At 39.1% G+C, this 24987-nt stretch overlaps 2 protein-coding genes and 1 long non-coding RNA gene across 3 annotated transcripts in view; 2 read left to right on the forward strand and 1 right to left on the reverse strand.

The window, feature by feature from the left end:
* Nucleotides 1-2164: 2164 nt before the first annotated feature.
* Nucleotides 2165-3059, forward strand: LOC149106495 (uncharacterized). The gene is made up of 2 exons (XR_016209662.1): nt 2165-2243; nt 2464-3059. It is a non-coding gene; the product is annotated as an uncharacterized LOC149106495 (long non-coding RNA).
* A 1905-nt stretch (nt 3060-4964) lies between these two features.
* Nucleotides 4965-17478, reverse strand: LOC110048286 (kinesin-like protein KIFC3). The gene is made up of 16 exons (XM_089297661.1): nt 17199-17478; nt 16968-17073; nt 16677-16760; nt 15394-15476; nt 13768-14223; nt 12832-13050; nt 11861-11977; nt 11604-11780; nt 10667-10945; nt 10014-10307; nt 9396-9500; nt 8638-8883; nt 8135-8264; nt 7324-7521; nt 6577-6720; nt 4965-5985 (listed from the first exon to the last, which is right to left on the reverse strand). The coding sequence occupies exons 1-15, from the start codon at nt 17223-17225 to the stop codon at nt 6578-6580; spliced, it is 2664 nt and encodes an 887-aa protein (XP_089153787.1). The 5' UTR covers nt 17226-17478; the 3' UTR covers nt 4965-5985; nt 6577.
* Nucleotides 17479-17916: 438 nt separating this feature from the next.
* Nucleotides 17917-24987, forward strand: part of LOC110048300 (mitochondrial inner membrane protein OXA1L-like) — an 8051-nt gene continuing 980 nt past the window's right edge. Inside the window, exons 1-7 of the mRNA XM_089297662.1 lie at nt 17917-18045; nt 18178-18352; nt 19442-19896; nt 20084-20272; nt 20904-21008; nt 23782-23935; nt 24959-24987. The exon at nt 24959-24987 is cut by the window's right edge and continues 980 nt beyond it. Of these exons, the coding sequence (XP_089153788.1) occupies nt 17953-18045; nt 18178-18352; nt 19442-19896; nt 20084-20272; nt 20904-21008; nt 23782-23935; nt 24959-24987 (1200 nt within the window). The 5' untranslated portion in view covers nt 17917-17952. The remainder of the gene's footprint in view (nt 18046-18177; nt 18353-19441; nt 19897-20083; nt 20273-20903; nt 21009-23781; nt 23936-24958) is intronic.

Consider the following 24987-nt stretch of genomic DNA (forward strand, 5'->3'; position numbering starts at 1 on the left):
TAACCAATTAGGACACTTTGTGACGCTTCATATAGAGCCAAAAACGGACCTCACACTGGATCGAGTGCATGTTTTCGGTTCGAGTCCTGGCCAAGATTTTTATGTCGTGTGCATTGTCAGTTGAATTCTTGGTCAAGACACTTTACTCTCAACACCCTGGTATATAAGGGAGGCGCAGTGAAATCATAGCTAGGGCACTGGACTCCAAGTCAAGCGGTCTGGGTTCGAGGCCTGACCGGGGTCTTAGTGTTGTGTTCTCGAGCAAGATGCTTTATTCTCTCAGTGCCTCTCTCCACCCGGGTGGGTAAATGAGTACCGCCGAATTTAAAGCTGGGGGTAATCCTGCGGTGGACTGACATCCTTCCAGATGGGAACAGATATACTCTTAGTCGCTTAGAGTTACAGGCACCGAGGTACATGGCTTCGGCGGTATGGGCCACAGGCCTGACGCAGACCTTACCTTACCTTTTTCACCCAGGTTCCTAAATGCCGATGGGTGATCTGTTTTGGTAATCTGAGAATATCCTGGGGATACCTAGAATGGACCAGCAGTGAAGATGTTTACAAAGCAGTCTCGAAACAAATATCAGTTGTAAATACTGAAAGATCTGAAAGTATTCTTCGTACTTATTCAAAAGGAGATCGTGAAGAACCATAGAATTTTCTTGGAAAACCAAAGACGCACATCTCTCACCGATTCAAAACGCTACTGAGCTAGCAATGAATCGTATAGGCGCGCCAGAAATGTATTAAACACTCCATAACCGAAATCAGATAAGTGCAACAACTTAGCACTTTGGATCAAACCTTGTCAGCCAGACGCGTCAGAAATGTTTTATTACACGTACAAATAAACTGAAGGTAACTGCTTAACCTTGTCACACTTTGAACAACACATCAACGTTTGGCAGGAAGGTCGGCTTTTCCATCTCATAATTGTTTTCCACTGCTGATGGGCGACTAGCAATCAGCTACTTTTCAACTCTTTCCGTCTCTTATACTTTGATGGATCAATACTACCACTTTTTGTCAATAATAAAAAGGTAAAGTCTGCATACGAGCCAAGTGGTCCACCAGGCCGGTTTCTGTAGCATGAAGCGACTACGAGTATTTCTACTCCTCCCTGGATGGGATGCTATTCCATCGTAGGGTTACCCCCAGCGTTAAGTTCGCCGGTGCCCATTTATACACCTGGGTGGAGAGAGTCACCGTGAGAGTGAATTGTCTTGCCCAAGAACACAATGCAATGTCTCCGGCCAGGTCTCGAAACCGGACCGCTCGATCCGGAGACGAGCGCACTAACCATGAGGCCACGGCGCCTCCTTTGTCAATAATGTATCACACAAATGCACAATTTTTGGTAAACAACATTTTATATAGCAAATTACCACAACAACAATGTAACCTTAGAGACCTTAGAAACAACTTTCATTTTAGGTTTAAGTTTTAATTATAACTTTAAGAGAAGCTCGGTGACCACCAATTTTTTTGAATTGTGATAAGCATGATAAGATGCAACGTTTTGTAAAGTTTTAAAAAACATTTATAGAAGAAGTTCAGAGCCATCTTAAATTTTCGAAAATTTAGATGGATGGTGGATTCAAACCTTTCTTCCAGCTGCCACTGTGTGGATACGGCTCGGTGCTCCCCAGGTCAACTTCTAGTGTCCAGCTGGTCCAACTGGTCTCTTGAGAATCTTAGTGGGAGGGACCTTAATCATAAGCATAAGCATTACACGCAGACGCAGTGAAGTGCTGCTAAGTATCGCTTTTGTTTAAGAAATTGTTGTGACAAAAAGTGATTACGAACATCTTGTGGCGTCTTATCATGTAAGTTTATGCTTATGTTTATGTGTGGGGGAAAACCAGCCGTTTTTCCCTCGTGCATTTTCTTTGTGAAGTAAGGCTAGTTTATCCTCGGGTATAAACGACATGCATAAAAACAACAACTCCATGATAAGCATAAGCCGACATACTAGGGCGCCAAAAGATGTCGATAATCATTTTTTGTTAGATAAATTTCTCTAAAAAATGGTGTTACGCAGCAGCACTCTACTGTGCCTGTGTTATTGCTTATGCTTATGATTAAGCCCCCTGCTATTGGGATTCTTGGTTATGTTATATTTATCGGCATAAATTATATATACTTTCATTGCAATGTGCTGATGACCTCCATATCATTTTCACATCGTCTGTTTCCGATCGACAAAACTTACCCTGTGATCGGCTCACTACACAACAAAGGTTTTAGCTACTGATGTGTTAACCTATGTGATAAAACTGGGGTGATTCAAGGCTTGTGAGGACCTCAATAACACTCGTATCTCACTCAATGTTGATTAATTACACAAAAACTATTAGCCGGACATCACCAACTGACACTGCTAATCATAGTCATAAGCAATGTTTTGCTATGCTGTCAGTTTTTCCTCTAATCAGTCTTGTTTGGTTCGTTTTTTTTCAGCGTCCTCACGCACATTAATACCGATCTGGAGTTTAGCTTGGATGGTCCTTAAATCTTTCTCGAAACCTCTCTCCAGTGTTGCCGATCTTTCTAATATAGTTGAAACTTCGGCCAGCTTCCTCAATGCCTTGTCGAACTGTAGCTGACCTTCGGAATAACGCTTTCTCTGGGACGTTCTGTGAAGATCAATCGCCCACTGCACTGAAGATGGATGTTCCTGGCGGGTCGAGTCAGTGTCTTTGCTTCTGGTTGCATCTGTCGAGCCTGCTTGCACTGCACTCTTTGCAGTTTTCTGCCATCGTCTTGTAACGGACGCCCTGAACATTTTAACCACGTCCAGGCCACAGGTTTTCAAATTAAACTATGTCGATATGAATAAGGCAGTCTGTAAAAGTCCTTGCGTGCCAGCTGTAGGCGTAATTGGGAAATGCCCAAATTCAATGAGTAAAGATGTTATTGTTCGTTCGCGACAGTGAGAGGCTTCTCGACTTGATTAGGCATTTTTAAAACTCGTTTGTTCTCAAGTAACAGGAATTTTCATTTGGCACCCTGTCACAAGCTTCTAACACGCAAATAAAGCAGTCAATCAGCTGTAAGCTGGCCTCAATTCAATTGCGGATATTCTGCCCGTGGTTTTTTGGACAACAAGGGATGTATAATGTAAACACTTCTTAACGAGTCATTCATAATGTTCTTCAGAATATGTATTATGCTTTTCAGTCAGTTTTATTTTACATTCATTTGATGATGTTACGATCCCTTGGTAACATCTTTTTCATGTTAACTTAGGCCCCCTTCTCATTACGCCGGAGAAATTTAAAAATGATCAGCTTTATTTTCACGGTTAGGTAAACCAAAGTAATCCGTCACGAAAACGGAAAACGATGACGTCACCATAATCATGTGATTTCCCTTCCTGAGTTTTCCTCAAACACATCCAAAATGACCGTTGATAGTTGCTTTTTCAAATTTCTCCGGCGTAGCCAGTGTGAACGGGGTCTTATAAGCGGTTATGTTTACCCGGCAAGGCAAAGGGATCCCACCCGAAGTCGAAAAAAAATGTATGCATGCTTTTATATGCCCTGTCTATGAGCAAAAGTGCGATGATTATGCTATGAGCATTGCATGCAACCCGTAGAGTTATCACCGTTTTGGAGCTTCAGAATTGCCTACTGAGGGGCATTGTACATTGTGCTCAAAACATCTTTCTTCTTGTAAACTGCATGCTAGTAACATATGCTAAGCATGTACAGAAATGAAAGTTGAAAATGAAACTTAATGTTATACTGTAGTCATCGGCCCGGTCATCGGCAACATTGAGATTAGTGAATTCCTATCTTTACATTCGGCAGGTAAATGTATCACGTTGATTTCTGCTCATTCTGTCTGCGTTTTTTTTTTTGTACTGATTCGTGATATTCGCCTCATGTTAGTATCATTTCGATCCTTGAGGATTTGAAAAAAACTTGACTGAGGTCACATTTAGTACTGGCACAAAGCCACATGCCCATAGGCAAATAAATTTGTTAGAAAAAATTTTCCTAAATTAAATTGCAATGAAATGCGAAGCACCTTCAACTTGTAAGAGATAAATAAGTATTTTAATGATTGCATTTTAAAACGACGTTTCCATCATATTCCGTCAGTAAATCCGACCTCCTCGTTTTAATTTGAAAGCTGAGTATGAATAATTTTTTGGTTTTTGTCTTTTAGAGTATTTTGCCATCTGGGACTTGTGAATAATAGCAAGCACTTGAGTTCTACAACGTAAAACTCTTATCTTGGCTTGTTTACAAACAAAATAAGCTATTTGACATTATTCTCGACACCGACAAACAGCTTTCACAATAACTCTGAAAGAGATCAAGGTATGACATTACCATATATATTAGATTAGACGTATAAAAAAGCACCGATTGATTGTCATTTGGGCCTTTTCCCGCAGAAATGGTTTAGCAAGGAAGAGTGCGAAGCATGATATACGAGCACAAAGAGCGTCAACGTTGCTAAATGTCACACAAAAAACCCCGTTGTTCCATTCTCGCGGTCTGCGCTCACTCCAGCGTTTCGCGGTGGTTTAACGCTTTCGACACTCTGCCCCGCTAAATAGCCGCCTGTTTTGCTGGCTAGGTTGCACAGTACTTGGGACCATGTGACGCGCCTGTTCGCTTCATATTACTTAAGCCCAGGCTAACTCCCGTACAGTATTGGATGAATGCAGTGGTTTATTGAAAGTCGAAAGACTAGTTAATGTGCGAACCAACAAGCACAATTTTTAAACCCTCGAAAATTAAACGCACTCCTCGCTGCCAGGGCGCCTCTTTTTAATTTTCCCTTCCACTGACAATTGAAAAATCCTGAAAACGAGGCTGCCTCTGGTCTCTGAACCCGCGGTAAACGTCAGTGGGGTTACCTAGTAACATGACGAAGAGCTCCAAAAGACCTTCTTAATTTTAACCACGCTCTCTCCTTGAATCAAGTTACATGCAATAACGGCAATGTGAGTCATAAAATGCTAAGTTCTCTTTATTTTCAAGGAAAAATAATTGTATAAATAAGTGACGAATTGTCCAAAAATTCTAGGAATCATTCGCGTTACTCTACAAGCACGCAAAATTTGTTATAACTTAAGATAATTATTTATTGCCTAAATACTGTACAAGATTGAAGATAATTCAATGTCTAGGAAATCGTTGGTATTTTACCGAACTTTAAATAGAAATACAAAAATTCGTCACCGTTTACTTTAGCATTACAAAAAGAATGACAATTTGTGAAAAAAAAATTCATTATACCAAATAATTCCTTAAGATCTTTACCAAAAAGAATGACAATTTGTAAAACAATTCTCATTGTACTAAATAATTCCTAAAGGCAAATTCTTTAAAGACCTCTTGAGGTAGCTATTCAGTTCATAGTATAACCAGGAAACTGCAAGGTTCATTTATCCCCCTGGCTCGACTTTAAGCACATATCTTTTCCCTAAGTTATCGTAATTTTCTTTGCAAACGTGTTTTAAGTATCTAGAGAAAATAAAGCATTGTTGTTGTTGTAACTGAGCCAAGTATTTTACTGCCAAAAAACTGATTTTAGCGAGTTTTCGGAGACTCGTAAAATTAATTGTCCCAGTAATTTTTATTCACCAAGAGTACCTTTTAGACCTCAGTTTGTCGAGTCTCTTCATTTAGTCTCTTTTCTTGTTCTTAAAACGAATCAAATCTTTAAAAAAAAGTTGCCTGCTTTATAATACAATGTTGTGCAAATCGAAACATTTTACAATCATACCAAATATCATAGCGATTAACATGTCGTAGCATTTTGTGATACCACAGGCCACTCTGATGTGGACAATTCTACCAAACAAGCAGAACAAGTGATGTCAGTATTATGCTGACCAGAAAAAACTTCTCCGCAAATTTTATATTATTTTAGAAAATCTTATTTTCATTGAAAACTTTCAATTTAAATGTAGGATTTCTCTCCAGGTTTCCTTGACATCGAAGAAGGTGAGCTGGTTAACTCCTGAAAACAAACAAACAAACTGTTAAGTTGATATTAATTTGATTCGTTATCTATCCAATTTTCTAGTCCTTGTTAAGTCTGGTAACCTGGTTGTTTTAAAAACACAAACAATTAAGCAGCCAAACAACTTTACTAACAAAAGCCAAAATTCTGGAGCTGTTAAATGGCCAACTGCATAATATGGAAATTAAGGACAACTTAGGCTCACACTACGCCATGGAAGTTTGAAAACGGAGCTTTATTTGTACGGTTAGGCCTACCGTCCACACTAATCCATCACGAAAACGGAGCTTTTCGAAAACGATGACGTCACGATAATCACGTGATTTCCCTGCCGAGTTTTCCTCAAACACAAATCCAAAATGACCGCTGATTGTTGCGTTTTCAAATTTCTACGGCGTAGGGTCGTAGTGTGGACGAAAAACATTTGATGCATTTTTTTCAAAGTACAAACACCGTTTTCAAATTTTTCCGGTGCGGTGTGGACGGGGCTTTACTAGTTCCAGATGAACAGGAATTCACGCTGACTAGTCAAGTAAATAGACTTAATAATTTAAAAAGCAGCAAGAACAGTCTTTTAATATTCCATACCTCAACTTTTGATCGTTCGTTTGGTGGCCTGTCCTAGCTCCACCGTTCTGACACGCTGAGCAAAATTCAAGCTGCACACTGTCTCAGCAACATTCTTTTCCACAGGTGCTACTTGCACAACCATAAGCGTCTTAGAGTCACCTCCTGTACATGACATTATGTAATAAGTCAAACTATTCTCGCGTTTTGATTGGTTCTAACTTATGATCAATTAGAAATCAGACGCACAGATGACGTCAATTTCCTTTTGACATTCGTTCTTTGCAACTGAGTTTGCCTCAGCACTTTGTAATTGGATCTGTCGTTCTTTTTCATTCTCTGTTTTTATTCCTTTAGTAGTATTTTAGGAAGGTTTACGTGAAGGAAAAAAAAAACCCAGCAGATCTATTGTAAACCCATGCTCCTCTCCGTCAGACTGAGAGGTGAAGCATGAGCTCCACCGCGTTGGGTGACGTCATATTCTTGTGGCTGAACACCATCTCCCGGATTAGCCAGAGAAAAATGACTTGAAATGACCCTAAACTCTGTAGCTAAAATTTCTTTATAAACCTCGCTTTACGAGAGCCTTTTAGAAGAATATTATATACTCTTTTTATTTGTGCAGGTTTTTCCGCAGTGATGGAAATTTCCCGTCGCACACACTTTCATATGAGGCCCTACGTGCGGCCGTACCTCCTCCCCGAGGAAAATCGTTTTTCCTCGGGGAGTAGGTACGGCTAAACATAGGCTATTCATATTGTGACTTACCCAAAGACTCTTGCAGAAGATACGTCAGTTTGGAGTTCCTGTAAGGAACGTGCGAGGTTTTGTTTTTGAGCGAGTGGATAACGTCGCCCAAAGAAGATAGAGATTTGTTAATATTTTGCGCCTCCTTCATTCGGGCACCCTCTGACCCACTCTTTGACACCCTCTCGCTGCCTGCCAGGTCGACAAGGTTGAGTTTTCCTGAGGATATAACCAACAGAAAACGATCACTTTTTGCTTATTAACAGAGCAGAATAGGGCTTGCCATAAGTTGCTCGGCAACTTTTTGACAACTTTTCATATTTCGAGCAACTTTTTGCATTCTGAGCAATTTCTAGTTTTCTAGATATCGGAGCAGCTTTTAGTGCTGTAATTGGCCATATATACTTCCATATTTTACAATGTTTCAGTAGACAACTTGTGAATTTCTTTAATTTTTAAAATTTTTTCTTTAATTTTTTTAAAAATTTTTGTTAAAAAATTTTGATATTGATGAGTAGTATTTACTCATACGTGTTGTGAACAAATTTATTTAGCGACGCTGGTTACAACGCAAAATTGCACAAAATACTTAGAAATGTTACTTTTGTTGCACAGATTGCATATAATAGCATCAGACCAAATAAAAGAAGAGAGAAACAAAAAAAGTTTTGCAGTTATGAGAAAAGGCCAGTTTGGACGTCCATCGAGGATGTGCAAGGCAATATAACGCAAAAAAAAAACAAGCAAATAATCAAATAAACAAACAAAACGACAAACAAACAAACAAACAAACAGGAGTAGAACAAAAAGAATATCCGACGGCTAGCCTTACCAATGGTTCTGTGCTCAGTGGTCTTATTTCGGCCGTTGACTGTCACACACAGAAGAGCATGAGAACGAGACGAATGCTCATTCATGTCAGTGATGGCGGTAGCCCTGTTCGTCTTTCCCATGGTAAACACCTGTCAATCAATCAGTTAGTCAATCAATCAATCAGTCAGTCAGTCCATCAATCAATCAATCAGTCGATCAGTCAGTCAATCAATCAATCAATCAATAGGTCGGTAAATCAATTAATCAACCAATTAATCACTCACTCACTCACTCACTCACTCACTCAATCAATCAATCAATCAATCAAGCAAGCAAGCAAGCATTCAATCATTCAGTCAGTCAGCCAATCAATCAATCAATCAATCAATCAATCAATCAATCAATCAATCAGTCAGTCACTCGATCAGTCAATCAGTCAGTCAGTCAGTCAGTCAGTCAGTCAATCAAACATCTAATCATGGAACTAATTATCCAGTCGGTTGTTCGGTCGGTGAGCCATACCTCGTTTAGTTCCTGTACATCCTTGACCTGTATTTCAGTCAAGCCAGGAACATAAAGACCATCTTTTCCTTGTTTCACTTCAAGCTTGGCTGAAGGATTATCGCCCAGTAGATCACGAATCATTTCATTGTAGATCTCGATGACAGACACGTTGATACTGAAGTGCCAGTCAACTCCCCTGTCACGTGTTTCCTCGAACAGAAGTTTCAGTGCTCTCTGATTTAAGCCTGGATTGGAAGACGGGCCCTGGAAACAAACACAAAAGCAACTTCATGTCATCTTAGAATAAAGGTGAAAGAATTATATCGAAAGCTTCAAAAACATTTTACTTTTTCTATGACAAAAAAAGAGTCTGCCTCGAGCTTCAGCAATACAGGTTAACCGCTGTGTTCTCCGCCTTTTCTTAACCTTTAACCATCTTTTCCTCAATAAACTCTGGCGAATTGTGAATCAGCTATGGAAAACACTCCGCTACCCTCACATGAGTTCACGTTAAGAAAGCGACGTCTCCAGACAAGTCTAAAGAGACTACGAATACATGGCTTGCAAACATGATTAGAAGCAGCGCTCCTATTCGCTTTAGTCTTGCGTGACTCATGACCGTAAAGACCGCGCCCTTCCCTTGAAAACGTCTTTGATTGCAGAAACCCCTAGGGGCTTTATACGATTAGTGACGTGAAGAGGGTTTAGCAGGCAATCACTACTGAAGTCAACGATCAGTTATTATAAAAAATGAGAATACAACGCTCAGGGTTTACCTCCATTGTAAATGTTTTGCCGCTGCCAGTTTGACCGTAGGCAAAGATACACACATTATAACCATCGATACAGGACACAATCAGCGACTTGACTTCCTCGAAAACCTTTAAGAACATAAGAGAATCACACACTTACAAGAACAATATTAAAACCGAAATTTGCCGGCTTGTTTCACTCCAAGCTTTTATCCGCGGATGAGGAATTCAGTGTTCCAGATAAGTGAGGGGTCTCAGGTAAAACCCCGACGAGGTCAGCCACATGACCCGACAAATTAACAGAAAATTTATAGTGATTTGGTGGGAGCAATAGAAATTGGTCCCTTGGAATTCCTCATTGGCACCCTACCTTGAAAACTTATCTGGAACCCTGGAAATTGTGAAATTCCTGGTACGACTTGATTTGTTATTACTGCGACCTCTTTAAGTAGCGGTTTCTTTCTCTTAGGGAGAAAACTAACAGGTTTCTTCTGATGTGAGAAACGTTATCTCCGCAAATTGTCTGAATGCGCAGTTTTCGACGAAGAGGTTGCTTAAGTATGCAAGATGGCAAGTGGAAATTACACCACACTATGTCAATCAAATGCGGTATTTGTTCAGGTCAGTTGAATTATTTCTTACCTGCTCTTGAGTGGATTCTGGTCTAAACACTTTATCCATCTCGAATAGTTTTGGTGCTCCCTTTGAGAAGACGTTCAGGATGGCATCATCATCCTCATCAAAGGAGATGACATTTTCAGCATGTTTTCCTCCTCCATCTTCTTTTATCACAGGTCTAACTCGGCAGTATACCCGGATGTTGCCCTTTAAGTCCACCAACTCGTTGTGCAGTTTTTTCCTTAAAGTCATCTCCTTCTTATATTTCGTTACAAGTTCTTTGTTTTTGTCGTCAATTCCTTCGATCCGTTTTGTTATCTGTTAGTAAACGGGGAGAAAATTTCCTCATGAAGTTAAAGTGTTAACTCACAGCACAAGTGATGAACGTAGCTGGAAGTTCAGTTTGGTTTCCACAGACAGGGAGTATTGGAAGTCATGGTTAAAAACGTCTACTAGTGTACTAACGAACAAGTCTGGTCAATCACATAAACTGACATACAAACACCAGCCACATACAAACACTACATTTTTAACCTTTCATAAGCGGACAGCTTGTTTGTTCTCACAAAAATACACGCTTACGGGAGGTTCGATTGTACAATGTAGTTACAAGTTAACATCAGTAAAATAGTATGGCGCACCTTGCACCATTAAATTAAAACAAGAAATACATTTACTTTTTTAATTGCCTCGCGAACGGCTGGTTTGATTCCAGTTCCAAGTTTTAGGCAACTTATTCTAAGGTCTTGCTGCTCTCGTTTTAATTCTTTCAGGATATTGTTCATCACTCCCATCTGGTGTGTGACACTTTTTAGTTTGGAGCGCATCAAGCTTGTTTCTCTTTCCGTCTTGGCTCTCTCCTCTGCTAGAAGTTTTCTTTTTTCCTCGTCGAAATCTTTCATCTGTTGTTCAAATTCTTGCCCAAGCTGATCGATGTCTGACTTGTATTTGCTAATCTGTTTGTTGGAATAACAAAAAGGTTTTTCCATTATTAACGAAAACATCACAAGAAAAACGAGACTGTCAATTTTCGTTTATTAAATCAACCCAAGGAAAGGAGACCAAGTCAGTAGCTGAGATCCGTGTCTACTTGCCAGGAAAGTACTCATTCGCGCAGTTTCCCAAGCCAATTCTTAGTTCTAAGATTGTACAGAGGATGTGCAACGCAGGAAAAAAATACATAAACAAATGTTAGAACAGAGGAAAGTAGGGAAAGGGTGCGGGGGCAACATCCTCGGAGACCCAGGGGCAGTTAGTTGGGGCAGGAGGAAATAAATCGGGCAACATTTGAAGCGTAGAAGGCTTCGATGCTTCAAATTTTGCCCCATTTATTTCCTCCCGCCCCAACTAACTGCCCGTGGGTCTCCAAGGAAAGGGAGGAGGGGGGAGGGGTGAGGGAGGAGGCGAGAAAAACAATCTGAGCGACAGAAAGAAAGGAGAGATCACACTAACTGTTAACTTATTCACGATCGACAGCAAGTTCCCTCTAGTGCGCAACCACTAAGCTACTTTACCAGCTGTTCCAAAACTGTCACTCAGGCTTGACAAGGGAAAATGAGAATTGGACACAGAAGGGCATAGGATATTGGTCCTAACGTGTAAACAAACTCGTACCTCCTCTTCTAGTGATTTTATTTTGCTGTCCTTCTGCTTTAGTGCAGACTCAAGAGAGCCCATTTCCTTTACAACTTTTTGTAGCGTCCGACAATCGGCCAAAGCTTTCTGCTCATTTCTTGTACTCTCCTCTACGTTGGTTTTCAAAGACTTGACATCAGCCTGTAGAGCTGATACCTAAGGAGACAGAATAAAACACAATATCTTAGCGCATGGAATTTTTTTTCCCGAATAAGGGAGACTTAATTATGACGTACCTTAGCGTTGTACTCCGATCTCGCCTTTGCAAGAATTTCTTCAAGTTCTTTGTTCTGCGCAATCATTTGATCAAGCTGCTTCTTAGTTTCTTCCGAAACAACGGAAATAGTTCTCGTCTGGAACAAATTAAACGAGAAAATGACAATTACAATGATCTATGTCAATACGAAATGAAACGATAAAACAACAGATTGGCAAGGATTCATCAATCTCTCAAACTTTTCAGGCGTTTAGTTCTTAGGGTTTTCAATTCTTCAATGCTATGGAGACTTTTGTGTGCACTGTTCAGTTTCTTTTAAGATTTTCTCTACAGTCTAAACGTGCCCCTCACGCGTCCCTTCCCCCGCGCTTTAGTCGTTACGGTCCTTTCAATACTTGAACTTCCAATACTTTGGTGACTAATTTTATACCCTTTGTTTAGCCTGTTTCAAGATTTAGGTTTCCTACAGTGGGTAGAAGTGCCCTTCACTTGTCCCTTCAACCTTCCCACGCTGTGTCCTTTCCACGCAGGTTGAAGATCAGCATACACTTCACTTGGGTCCACCCATTTATGGGTCTAAGGATCTTTGTACGATTTCCAGAAAGCACCAAGCCTAATCCCTTGCGACGTAAACTATATACCATCATGTAAGGCTTGACGCAGTTTTCATTTGCTGTTTAAAAGAAATCGGTTTTGCAATACCGAACTCGACGATTGGCTTAAAAAAACACTCACGCCACTTTTTGACCCAATCAGAAGTAAAACCCAAACCTGTCATGACTGGCTTATAAACGTTTTCCCGCCCTTTGCGTCAACCACATGTGTTTACTTCGAGTTTTGATTGGTTCATTGAATTGTCTGTGCATAATTGGCTAGAGTGATTACTTTGGTTTTGGCTTTGACAGTAAAACTGAAACCCGCTCTATACATATAGAAACCTTACATGTAACAAGGCAAGTCAGTACTTCTTGAAATCTTACATAAACTAACCTTGGGAGGCGTGGCCGCCAGACTGCTGTACTTCGCCTCAGCATCTCGCAGTTTCTTCTTGAGATTCAGCAGTTCCCCTTCAAGTTGATTTTTTGTACTGTGATGTAGTTTATGAGCACTTTGAAGTTCCTGTTCCAGAGTCTGTATTTTCTTTTTTAAACCGACGTTTTCCTCTTGCAAGGAAATTAGTTGCTTGTTGTCGTTTTCTTTTGGCTTGATCTACAATTAGATGATGTTATTCAAAGTGATATAAAATAAACAGTAATACCAAATCTTTTACCTTGGTGCCAATATCCAAACCAAACTGGGCGTTCGCTCGTATGCTAATTATTTTTTTGCCGTGTACTGCTAGAATAGAAAGTTTTTCTCTGAGTTCGCCGTGGTTGTTATTACTAGCTATTACTAGATGAAAGAGAGTAATTTCATTTTCGTTGTGAGTGTTCGATTTTTTCCCCTTTTTCTGAATGATGCACTTCACCGATATTATGTGAGCGATGATTACAGCTTCATAAATAGGTCCACTGTGTCAGCTAACAGTATGAGTTTGGAACTGTTTCAACGTAACGTTCCTCGCAAGTCTCGCGTGTAATCATACCCAAACTCGCAATAAGCCAATCACAAGCCTTGTCTACTGTCCTGAGAACTAATAACCCCTGAAACACCGTTTTGCGCGAAAATATGTACTGATATTTGTGATGAGGGATATTGCTATTTACCTATTGACTGAGTGGGCGTGCAGGACGGTAAAATATTTGGCTCGAGGTCAGACCGTACGGACCGAGCGCAACGAGTTCTGTGCGTCCTGACCGAGTGCCAAATATTTTCCCGTCCGGCCTTCCCACTCAGTCAATAAGCATTTTATCATATGGGCATTTTGTTTTAAATCACTGTTGGTGGTATGAGGTGCATTTTCAAAATATGTTTAAAAACACTTACACTTTCTGTTCCAGCATTCTGTAACTTGATAATCTCGGCTTGTGACTTGCGGAGTTTAGACTCTAAATCTGAAATACTTTCTGACAAATTATTGACTGTCTCTTTGTGTTCATGCTTGACTGTTTCGAGCTCCGACTGTGTCGACAGCCACGTTTCGTGTATTCTGCTTTTTTCAGTATGAAGATCGTTTATTGAGTCGACTAGTTTTTTAATACTTGAGGATTTTGTGCTCGCTGCCGGCAATGACTGTGAAGGGCTTGATCCTTTGATGTGAATTTCAAGTTCGGCAATTTTGCTTTCTTGTTCTTCAATTAATTCCTCTAAGTTGTGAATAAGCTCTCCTTTCATTGCCAGTTGTGATTCGTGGGTTTTCTTCAAAATCTTTATCTGTGACTTTTTGTTATTTTCTGCCTTTTGAAGCCTGGATTTGTAGTTGGCTGTTTTGTCTGTCATGGCCTACGAGGAAAATCAGTACAACGATATTAATATCAAGGGAGCTATAGGTCACATAATTCAAAGTAGTTAGAGGTACATGCAGGCAATCCTGTTTATTTTCGTTAATTATGAGCCCTAAACGCTTCAAGTTTTCAATTATTGGTAAAATCAAGGCCACATAAAAGTCAGGATAATTTTGCAGCATTAAAACTGACAAAAGGCATTTAGGGGAACATCAGGATCACCTGGGCCATCCCTCATTATCAATAATAACTACATATTATCCAAGAGCGAGGTCTTTACCGGTAAAGACCGAACGTTCAAGGTTAATATTACGTTGTTTATTGTATGGCTTTTTGCTTTGGTTTTACAGGTGAGGAGAATAATGTCCTAGAATTAGCCAATCAGAGCGTGTGTTATATTGGCTGCTAACAAAAGCCATATAATAATCAAGAAGTACAGCATGGCTTTTAGATCTTACCACTTTGTGATTCACCCCTAAAAATACTAATCCCGATTCTTTGAACACTCAATTTATTGGAATCTACCGATAACTTGAACCATAAGGCGTTTCCCTCCCCTCATCCAAACACTATTATTTTACCCCCGATTTCCAAACTACCTGATTTTCTAAACCAATTTTTGTTTCCCTTGGAGATTTGAAAAAAAAAAATCGTAATTCCACTGTATAGTCAAAGTATGGTTGATATTTAAAAAATAGTAACCTGTCTCTAATACATACTCAGCCTTGACCTGCATAATGGGAAGCAAGGGGCCAATAGGAGACAAGATTTGGTGCACTGTCTCCTACATTGAATTCATGCTTTCACCCTTAACCCAGTTCATATGTACTTAGGCACCTGGCCCCAGCTGATCAAATGATGGATAACACTATCCACCAGAAAAATCACTTTCCAGTGGATGATGTACTTTCTTTTGTCAACACTTACCCAATGGACAGTGATTTATCATGCTCCATTAATTCAAAGAGCTTATAACGTTTCCAATGGGTAACGCACCATCCACTGGATAGCAATTTGTCCAACTCAGCCCTGGTGGATAGTGTAATTTACCCTTTGAACAACTGACCCCTGCAGTTTAGCAAGCTACCCTGTCCAGACTGAGTGCACTCTCTTGAGCCCCCTTAGTACCTTAAGGGCTACCTGTGAAATTCCCGTCTTGAAAACAAACCTTCAGGTTCATTAGCAGTTCCTCCCGTTGCTTGTCCTTCTGCTTTATTTCAGCAAGAAGAGCTTGAAACTCTACTGAGGTACCTAAAAATGTAACAGCCCGTTTCAAGTTATTGGTTTGTCCTGATGTCTCAAAAATTGATTCTCTTACTTCTCAGGGAGAAACTTGCCTGTACCTCAGTAAAAAGAGGAAATGAAACACTGCCTTGCAAGTAGTATTAGAATTAGTACTAAAATTGTTTTAGTATATGATAACAGTCAAAAACTAAATGCAGGCCGTTTTAAGTCAAAAATAAAGAATATTTTTTTCTCTTTTAAGGACAATGCACATTCAGATTTGTTTATTTGTTGATCTAACTCTTAACTTTCTAAGTTATGAAGATTTTTTCCATGAAACCAGAAAATGGATAAAATTAGCTAGAAAACAATTTAGTTTTGGTGCATATACAAGGCTATTACATACAGTGAAAATGTTCTGTTTTATTCATTTTAATTTACAATTAAGAATTCTTAGCCTTGTACCATAATGATTCTTGAGCTATCAGAAGTACATACAAACAGTAATTTACAGTGTAGCGACCTGGTTGCTAAATTGAAAAATTACAGTACAGTATAAACACCATTTCCTCTCTAAAACAATTTTTTGTCCCAATAGTCATAGTCTTGTACAGGACATTGAAGATTAGAACATAAGGGAGGCATTTCATAAGAGACATTTTGATCATTTGTTTACCTCAACTGAAATATGTTGATCAATGCATTTTGCATAAACCTCCTCATTTTACACTTCATATGTGCAAACTTCATTTGATATTCCAACAATTAAATGTCCTTAGGGTCATTTTTCCCATGTGTTTTCCTGCCATAACAACAGGCTTGACTTTTGGATTCAAAAAAATCAACAGAATGATTTGCAGACGTTTAATGTTTATAATTACGTTTTAGTTTGATGAAATGACAGTATTAAAATTTAAATCCAAGCTTTACATAAAAAATGTTCCCACAGCGAAATACAAATTAATTAATAATATTGTTCAAAGCGGAACAACAGATCTCAAAACGAAAGGGCTGCAGATATTGACATTGAAATATTTGTCCAAGAGACTAACTAAAGCGTTCTATAGACAGATCATAAATCACTCGATGACAGAAACGCAACAGGTGGCAGAAATCATCCATGCTGGAATTTGACTTAAGTAAAGGAATACTGAATCAGCTTAATTGATTACACAACATTTTAAAGACGCTGTGCATAGTACAGTGTCTGGTTATTTTTCAATTTACCTCGACTAGACAACTGATCAGCCTCGGGCTCTAACTCTTCATCCCCACTCGAGGACTGCCCGTCTTCAGGAGAGGAATCATCATCTGATTTAAAAACAAGAGTAATAAAAAGTTGAGAAAAACAATCATCTCTGCAAACTCAAGTGATGAGCTAAAACGCGTCACACGCGACTACTGTCACTTTCAAAACAAGGCATGATGACTTTGAGACGACTGTAAACTTCTTTTCAAAGATTTTTTCTCAGCAGCGCAGATATAATTTAAGAATGCAGCTGGGCCATTTAAACTCACCATCGAGTCCTAGTTCCGCTTTCCACAAATCTTTCCTTGATGGCGAAGGCTTGTGTTTCAAGTCAGGCTTGAATGACATCGGAGTCTTGAATGGCGAAGTCTGACTCTGAAAGTCGATAATGATAATTGCGTTAAGTTAAAGCAAATAGAACAGCCATCATCAGATCTTCATAGCACTACCACTTACAATCGCTTTGTTAACAAGAAAACTACATGCAACTCAAAACTCACCATCGCTCGATCTCGAGGAGACAACATTTTCAGATAATTTCGGTCGGATTGTTTCGACGGCTTCCTTCGGAGTCTACTTATTCTGCATGAAATCGCACGGGATCGCTCAATGAAAAGATATTCACGGAAATACACTAATCAACGCTTTCAGTTTACATGTAAACGGCTTCATTTACGCTTTTTCAGTCTTCCCAGGTCCTACAATCTGTGATGAACGATCCGCGAATCGAACGACAAAGGAATGAAACCGTTTGGAAACCCCGGCGTTTCCTTCAAGATGACGTCACCAAGCAACAGACAACAATCAGACCCAATCCTCAAACCCGGTTGCAGGGCAAGTTCAAACACATCCCAGGTTTGAATTTTTGGCGCCAGGCCAAGCTTCTGGAGCCAGGCCAAGATGGGGAAAAGAGTACCTTTGAGACTGAATTGTCGCAAGTCCACACGGCAAATGAGAAGTATTTTACGTGAATTTCTAGCCGTGACAGTCAGCAAAAAGTTTCATTTCAACTTTGGAATATGACTTCGAAAAACGAAAACATAAATGAATTAATGAACTTTATTTAAGTGTCTGAGAAAGAAGAAGAGAGAGAGAAACAGAAAAAAAAAAAAGACAAAATAAAGACTGGTCTTCACTTGTACAGAATGTTGTCAAGTCGGACTGAAGGAATCTGGGAACGATCCCCAGCCCAGCCGTACCTGGCCTTACAGAGGACATTTGCTTTAGCATACTTGATGTACTTCTCCACCAAAGATGGCGGCCCTATTTGCACGTGTGGGGAAGCCGTTTCATGTAACGACGAAATGCCTGAAAACTTCACGAATTTCTACTAAAATGAAGGGAAAGGTAAGGGAATATCGTTAGTTTCGATTTAAGTGCTTCATACATCGAAAGACTGCTAACTTTACCCATGCTGACTGCTTCTCGTTCTTTCTAGATCGGTCTTCCGTGTGATGTTTGTGTGATATTAATTTGCAGGCTTGTTTTCCGTTTCATGGAGAAATTGCTTCTAGAAATTATTCCACGACTGGCTTAACCAGGAGATACAATTTTGGGACGTCGTCATTGTCCATTTCCAACAGTGTCAGACAAGGACTGTTTCCTTGGACACAAAATGCAAGGTGCTTTGCAGTGAGTGCAAGGAGCTCTTCAGGTACGACATGTATGATGACGTTACGTGACATTCACTCCTGAAATAATATATAGAGCTACTAGAACAATAATAAATAAAGTCATTAGAGACGTGGCAGTCTGCTTCAATATGACAAGCACAGGCAATAGCTTTAAGATTACAATACAGTGGGAATGTTTTACCTCATAATGAATAACAATCAAATGTGATGTCCACAGCCCTTGGATTATTTAATGACTATTGACATGAACTTAAATGTACATTTTTTTCCCAACCACTATGCATAATATGAACAGAACTACGGAGCTGCCAACCTAAAAAAATCTAAATCTGGGAGATTGCCAATTTTACCTTCTTGACCCAAAAAAGAGTTTTTCAAAGAAGAGCTCTGCCAATTCAACCATAAAAATTAAATATCCAAACATTTTCTAAAAAAAGTAGATATGGGATTTAAACTTATGTTAGGACGTCATCTTTACAGTGTATTAAGACTGTAGACCATGAATAAATGTGATTGATTTGGAAGTAAAGTAATTTTTTTTCTGTTCATGTTGTTATTTTGGACTCTCCATTATTGTCAAGAAAATAAATTAACGAAGATTGCATTGTCTCATTATCTTGTAAGATAAATATGGAACATATATGTTATAGTGTTAGGTCAAAATGATTTCAACCTATCTTAATTTACATCAAAAGGGGAAAGGTGAATCTGGGACCAATAACTTATGAGACCAACAAAAAAGTAATATAAGCAAATTTGCAATGATTGCTTGCATGACCTAGGGGAGATGAAGGTGGACAGAAGAGATCAAGGTTCTGATCTGGGTGAGTAGAAAATAATAATAAAAAAAATCAAGTAGGGTAGGGTGGTGTTAGGAACTGAGGGGTGGTGGTTGGTGTGCCTGTTATTCTTTTTATGAACTCCCCAAAAAGTGAAAAAAATAATAAATTATAATAAAAAACTGGTCTGAAAAATTTGACCTAAGTTGAAACAAATTCAGGTAAGTTGAACTCATTCTGACCTAACATACACATGAAATAACAACATTTTTATTATAAATATTATAGTCGGTGTTGAAAAGTAAAACATTTGTTTGCTGTCTGTCGTAGATAACACAGAGCTATTGCAAGATGACCAAGGAGCTAATCCCTTTCTACAAGAGAATGTGTCAGCATTAGATTCCATGACAACAAACAATGAAATGCTTAAGGACATGGCAGATACCGTCTCTTCTGTTTGTGAACCAAGCCTGTCAAGCTTAGGTTTAGGTGGATGGTCACCAGTAGGCCTTGTTCAACAATGTCTGGAGTTAGTCCATGTTTATGGTGATATATCCTGGTGTGCCTCTATTGCTCTTGTTACAGTATGCTTTCGACTGTTGGTTCTTCCACTGACTATAAAGGCAAGTGCAAATGCAGCCAAACTGAACAATATTAGACCTCAAATTGAAGAGATTCAAGCGAAGATGAGGGAACTGATGAATTCCCAGGATTCAGTTGCCAGTGCAGCTTTGATTGCGCAGATGAAGCAGCTTTACAAAGAAAATGATTGCAATCCATTTAAGGTATGACAACTTTTAATTGAAAAAATGTTAACAAGATGAATGAAACTGAGTGTTTTTGGAAATATATATTCTTAGTTAAATTCCAAGTTCTTTATGTACTTGTTAGTGTTAACTATTTTGAAAATAATAAAATGCCACCAAATCTGAATGTAAAATTCTAATTGCCATCTTTGTGCTTTTTTTTCAGAGTATACTTGGTCCTCTTGTTCAGCTACCAATGTTTATTTCATTTTTCTTTGCCATTAGAGGAATGGCTTATTTGCCTGTAGAATCATTCAAGACAGGAGGTTATCTTTGGTTCCAAGACCTGACGTTATATGATCCATATTTTGTACTACCTTTTATCTGCAGTTTCTCCATGTTGGCATCAATAGAGGTGATAATGCACTTGAAATTCACAGCAGCTGTTTTCCATATGTAGACTGTGTTCAAATGATGTCAGAGAAGCCATGTACATTCAAAACTGGTACAGTGCAGAGGCTGAAAACCTTATGGTCAGCATCACAGGGTCCTCTTGCTGGTTCCAATACCATATAGCTGATTAATATGGACCCTAAAGGAGCATGCAAAAGTGTTCATATTATTTGGGAGTCCATATCAAGCAGACTCTTAAAATAAATGCATCAAACAAATATTTTTTTCAATGAAAGACCAAAGCATACATATACAATCTTAAAGTAATAGGATGATGTTTAATGCATTAACTGAGACTGGCAAAACTATTTGATCTGAACTACAGGATTTGTAACAAACACTTCCCACTAGATGGTCAAACCACCTGGCAAAATCATCCTCACTGCTGGTCAATTAATGAAACCCCTGAACAATTGACAGGCTGAGCACAGTTTTACAGGCTTTTTTTAGTTTGCAAAATTGTAGAGGTCCTGTTACTTTGGCCCTGACCGAAAGGATGAGAATATGAATATTGCTGCCATTTACACCAGGAAAATGGAAAGTGAAACCAGGCGTTTACTTATGTTGTCGTTTATTGTTTATATATTTTTCAGCTTGGAGCCGATGTTGGTGTCAGCAATCCTACCATGAAATCAATGAAGGCAGTCATGCGTATCATGGCTGTGATTGCGATTCCATTGACAGCACAGTTTCCTGCTGTAAGTGTGGCCATTGCTCTTGCCTACATTGTACTTTCTTAAACTGCTTGAGTTTTAACACTAGAAGAAATGTTTCTTTACAATTTTGTTATACTCCCTGCCAATAACTGCATTAAGTGTTCCCCACATTTTGAATTGTGCTGCTTCTGCTTCATTTTCCTGTCAACATAACTATTAATTGCTGCAGAGCGAGCGTAGCGAGCAAGCAGCGACATAATCAGGATTTAAGAAGAATATATACCGGTAGAAGGGGGTATGTATTCTCGAATTCATCACTTTTTACCAGAATGCATTGCAGTTAACCAGACTGCACTGCGCCACTTTTACCAAAGTGCATTGCGCCTTGAACAACAAGAGGATGTCATACTCGTCGAGCCATCGTCCTTTTTCACGTAGATTCCACTGAGAAAGTTTGCTCTGATTTACCTGTAAAGCAATGTGAAGGAGATCGTGCTTGACTTTTACAACTCTTGCTATGCGGTATGTGAACGTTTGTAAATCTGGACGATTAATTGTGACATCTTAATCTTAGTATGTCATTTCTCAGCAGTCTCGCCTCCTTCGTCGAATTCTTAAGTGAAGAGAAATTGTCGTTACTAAAGCCTGTAGAATAATTAAAACAAACGAAAACTGTGGAACACGCTGATTTCATATATGCTGCAATCTATTCCTTTTCATCGAAACATGAATTTAAGTTAAAGCTTGAGCATTTTCACACATCGCGATGAACATATTCTCAACACAGTCTGTAAAGTTCTAGAGATATTTAATGCGTACCAGTACAGAATTTATAAGTTAGATTTCTGCCCGGGGGGGGGGGCTCCCATATGGAGTGGACGGGGATACTTGTCGGAAATTTTGAATTTAACCCCTAAAAGAGACCAATCTGGGCGTGGCCGAAGCTTACGCAGACCCCTAAAAGAGACCAGTTTATAAAACAGACAAATAAAAAGTACAGTGACTTTTAATGATGGCGAATTTTTTTATATGAATTGAGTAAATATAAAGAATCAAAATTCTTTCTGTTTTGTTATTTCTTCGCGTGCAACCGTTAACGAGACCTTGACGGCTAAAAATAATGACATTTTGCCCAGAACACCCTAAGCGAGACCAAAATCCGAAATTTACACCCCTAAGCGAGACGACGAGCATCCCCGTCCATTCCATATGGGAGTCCCCCCCCCGGGGATTTCTGCTCCTACAATTTCCACATCGTTTGATTTTCGCAATCTGGTAAAGGGGAGGCTGATGTGTATCGTTTTATGTCCAAACATACTTCAGATAACAATGTGCTTTTTTGTCTCGATCCTTTGTCACACCTCGCCATTGATGTGTCATCATGTATGAAGTTGATGCATACAAGGACAGATTTTAAGTGACACCACGATTTGACACTACTTTGAGAAATAACAGTTAATTTAAGTCTTGAAACGCGCAGATAGATGAATCACGGCATTAAATATGTCACTATCAACAGAATGTGCCGCAGCATTACTATCTTTTAGATACCCTAGTATTATTGTAGTAAATTGATAGGCAAGGACCGTGATAGAATAACTGATGCCTTGCATGTGTTATTGTTCAATTTTTAACTCTGGTTTAAATCTTTTCAAACCAGTTTTTTTGAATACTGAATAATGGCTCCCTGAAAGTAATGTTGATTGTTTATGGACCTTCTAATTGAACCAAGAAGGACTAGTTCCTCTGAAAAGTAACGGCCCTCCTGACCACTCAACCACAATAAAAAAGCAGTATTATATTTGATATAAAGTTTCAAGCAGCACTTTAGATTGATGTGCACTTGCACCATTACTTCCGTCCTTCAATACAAGATTTGGGGCTTTTTTGTTTATACAGTAGACCTGCTCTGTTTATGTGGGTAGTTAGAAACAAACACAAAAGGAACTGTTGATTCATGTTATGCGTCTGCTTCTTCTGAAATGACTGAACAAATTTAATAAAAGGTAATAAGGTCTTTATTCATTTGATAAAAATACTTATCAAAAGTTACAAAGTAGTATTAGCTAGAATATTTAATAGGCACTTACAATATCAAAAATTGACTGAAAATGCTAAATTAAACATATTTCAAATAAGACAAGAATTTAAATTGAAAAGTCTACATTGCTAATTTATATCTAAAACTAAGTCTGTTAAGAAGGGTATTTTTAAAATGTTCAGTATGTATTTTCAGAAATTGTCCACAATTGAATTATCATACAGTGTTTTAAACCATCCCAAAGTAATGGTTACCTGAAAGTGGTGGCCCCTTTTGCCCGCTAAATCCAAAAGTAACGGTCCCTATTACTCTCAGAATTCTATGGCACAGCTATGACTTCTTGGTTGTCCTTAAGAAGGACTCTTCTGACTTTAAAGTACTCTTACTCAGGGTTACCACAAGTCAGGAAATGGTCAGGGCAAATTGACATTTTGAAGAAAACTCAGGGAAAATTGAAATAATTTAACATGGCTGATTTAATACCATAGAAGGCTGGAAAAAAACATTTGAGGTCATTGTGATCTCAACAATGTTTTTCCTTGATGAAGTAGGAAAATTTGTTGAAAACTTATCAGTCTTAATGAATGGGTTGAAAGGACAGTTCTAAGAAGAGGCAAGAAGCTGCCACTATATCTGTCATTATTTATTTATTTTGTCAGGGAAATTATGTGTTTTTTTTATTAGCCTTAGGGAAAAGTAAGGGAAAAGTCAGAGAGTTTTTGAAAAAAAATGATGCTTGTGGCAAACCATGCTGACTACTTGTCCTTGTTTTAGGCCGTTCTTTGCTACTGGGTAACATCCAACATTTTTACAATTGGACAAATGGCTGCTTTAAAGCATCCTGCAGTGAGGAAAAAGTTGGGAATCCCTGACATGAAAACGTTTGAAAACCTGCCAAGTGGAGGTTTTTTGGAAAACATGAAAGCTGGTAAGCTATAACAACTGATTTTTTTCTGTGATAGCATGGGTATTTCTGTGTAGAGTGCACGAATTGAGACTATTTACCTACCTATTCACCCACCTAGTCATCCACCCACCAACCAACTGACTTTTCCTACCAGCCAACCTCCTTACCTTCCTGCCTATCTCCCCCTCCCTTCTCACCTACCCTTCTACTAACCTACCTTCCTTCTTCCTTCCTCCCTTCCATCCGTCCGTCTGTCCATCCCTCTGTCTGTCTTTCTGTTTGTCTTTCCATCTGTCCTGTCCCTTTGTCCTTCCTTCCATCCTTCCATCCTTCCTCCCTATCTACCTCTCTATCTACTTCTTTACCTCATTCCCTACCTTGTTCCCTTGCTCCCACACTCCCTCCCTAGCTACCTACCCACCTGTCTAAGTTATTACTTGTTAAGGAAACTGTCGTGTTATGTTTGGCAGCAAGTGAAACACTTAATATACATTAGAATGGCTGAGCAATTCATCAACTCTTCAGATGATTATAAAGGTAAACTAGCCGTTGTAGTGAGTTTGTTAAGTTGACGTGTTAAGTACTCTTTTTATGGTGATGAAGGGCTACTAATGCTGAAAACTTCAGCTTCAAAAAATTCTACAATGGCAAATTTAACTTTATTAACTTCAAGGTGATGAATAGCTAAGTCTTTCAAATGAGTACCATACTATTGTTGAGACCTGATCCCCTGCTCCTCCTCAAGGTGATATTAGAGCGGCTTTCAATTGAGTGTCGTAAAACCAAAACCAAACTTATCACTCTGGCCAATCACAAAGGACCCAGGCAATCTGTTGGGCCAATCAGAACTTCAGACGAGTGGTTTTCGATTCACCCCTGATTGGATGAGAAAGGGCAGTTTTTTTTTGTGCACACCAATCAGTATGCATAGTCATGCAAAACCAAAACAAATATGAATTACTTTCGACACTCGAGTGAAAACCACTCTAAATTGGTGGATTATTTAACAAGTCATGTTCAAACCTTCTGAACTGTTTCACACAGCCTATAAGAGTTCGGAAGAGGCTACCTAT

This window comes from Orbicella faveolata, unplaced genomic scaffold (assembly GCF_042242905.1).
Source record: "Orbicella faveolata isolate gen_17 unplaced genomic scaffold, um_ofav_v1 contig_3, whole genome shotgun sequence".
Taxonomy (NCBI): domain Eukaryota; kingdom Metazoa; phylum Cnidaria; class Anthozoa; order Scleractinia; family Merulinidae; genus Orbicella; species Orbicella faveolata.

Coding starts and splice junctions, on each gene's coding strand:
- LOC110048286 (XM_089297661.1), bottom strand. CDS start 17,225: ATGTTGTCTCCTCGAGATCGAGCGATG. Junction 13,051..13,767: donor AGAATGCTGGAACAGAAAGT/GTAAGTGTTTTT, acceptor ATCTAATTGTAG/ATCAAGCCAAAAGAAAACGA. Junction 11,781..11,860: donor GATCGGAGTACAACGCTAAG/GTACGTCATAAT, acceptor CTGTCTCCTTAG/GTATCAGCTCTACAGGCTGA.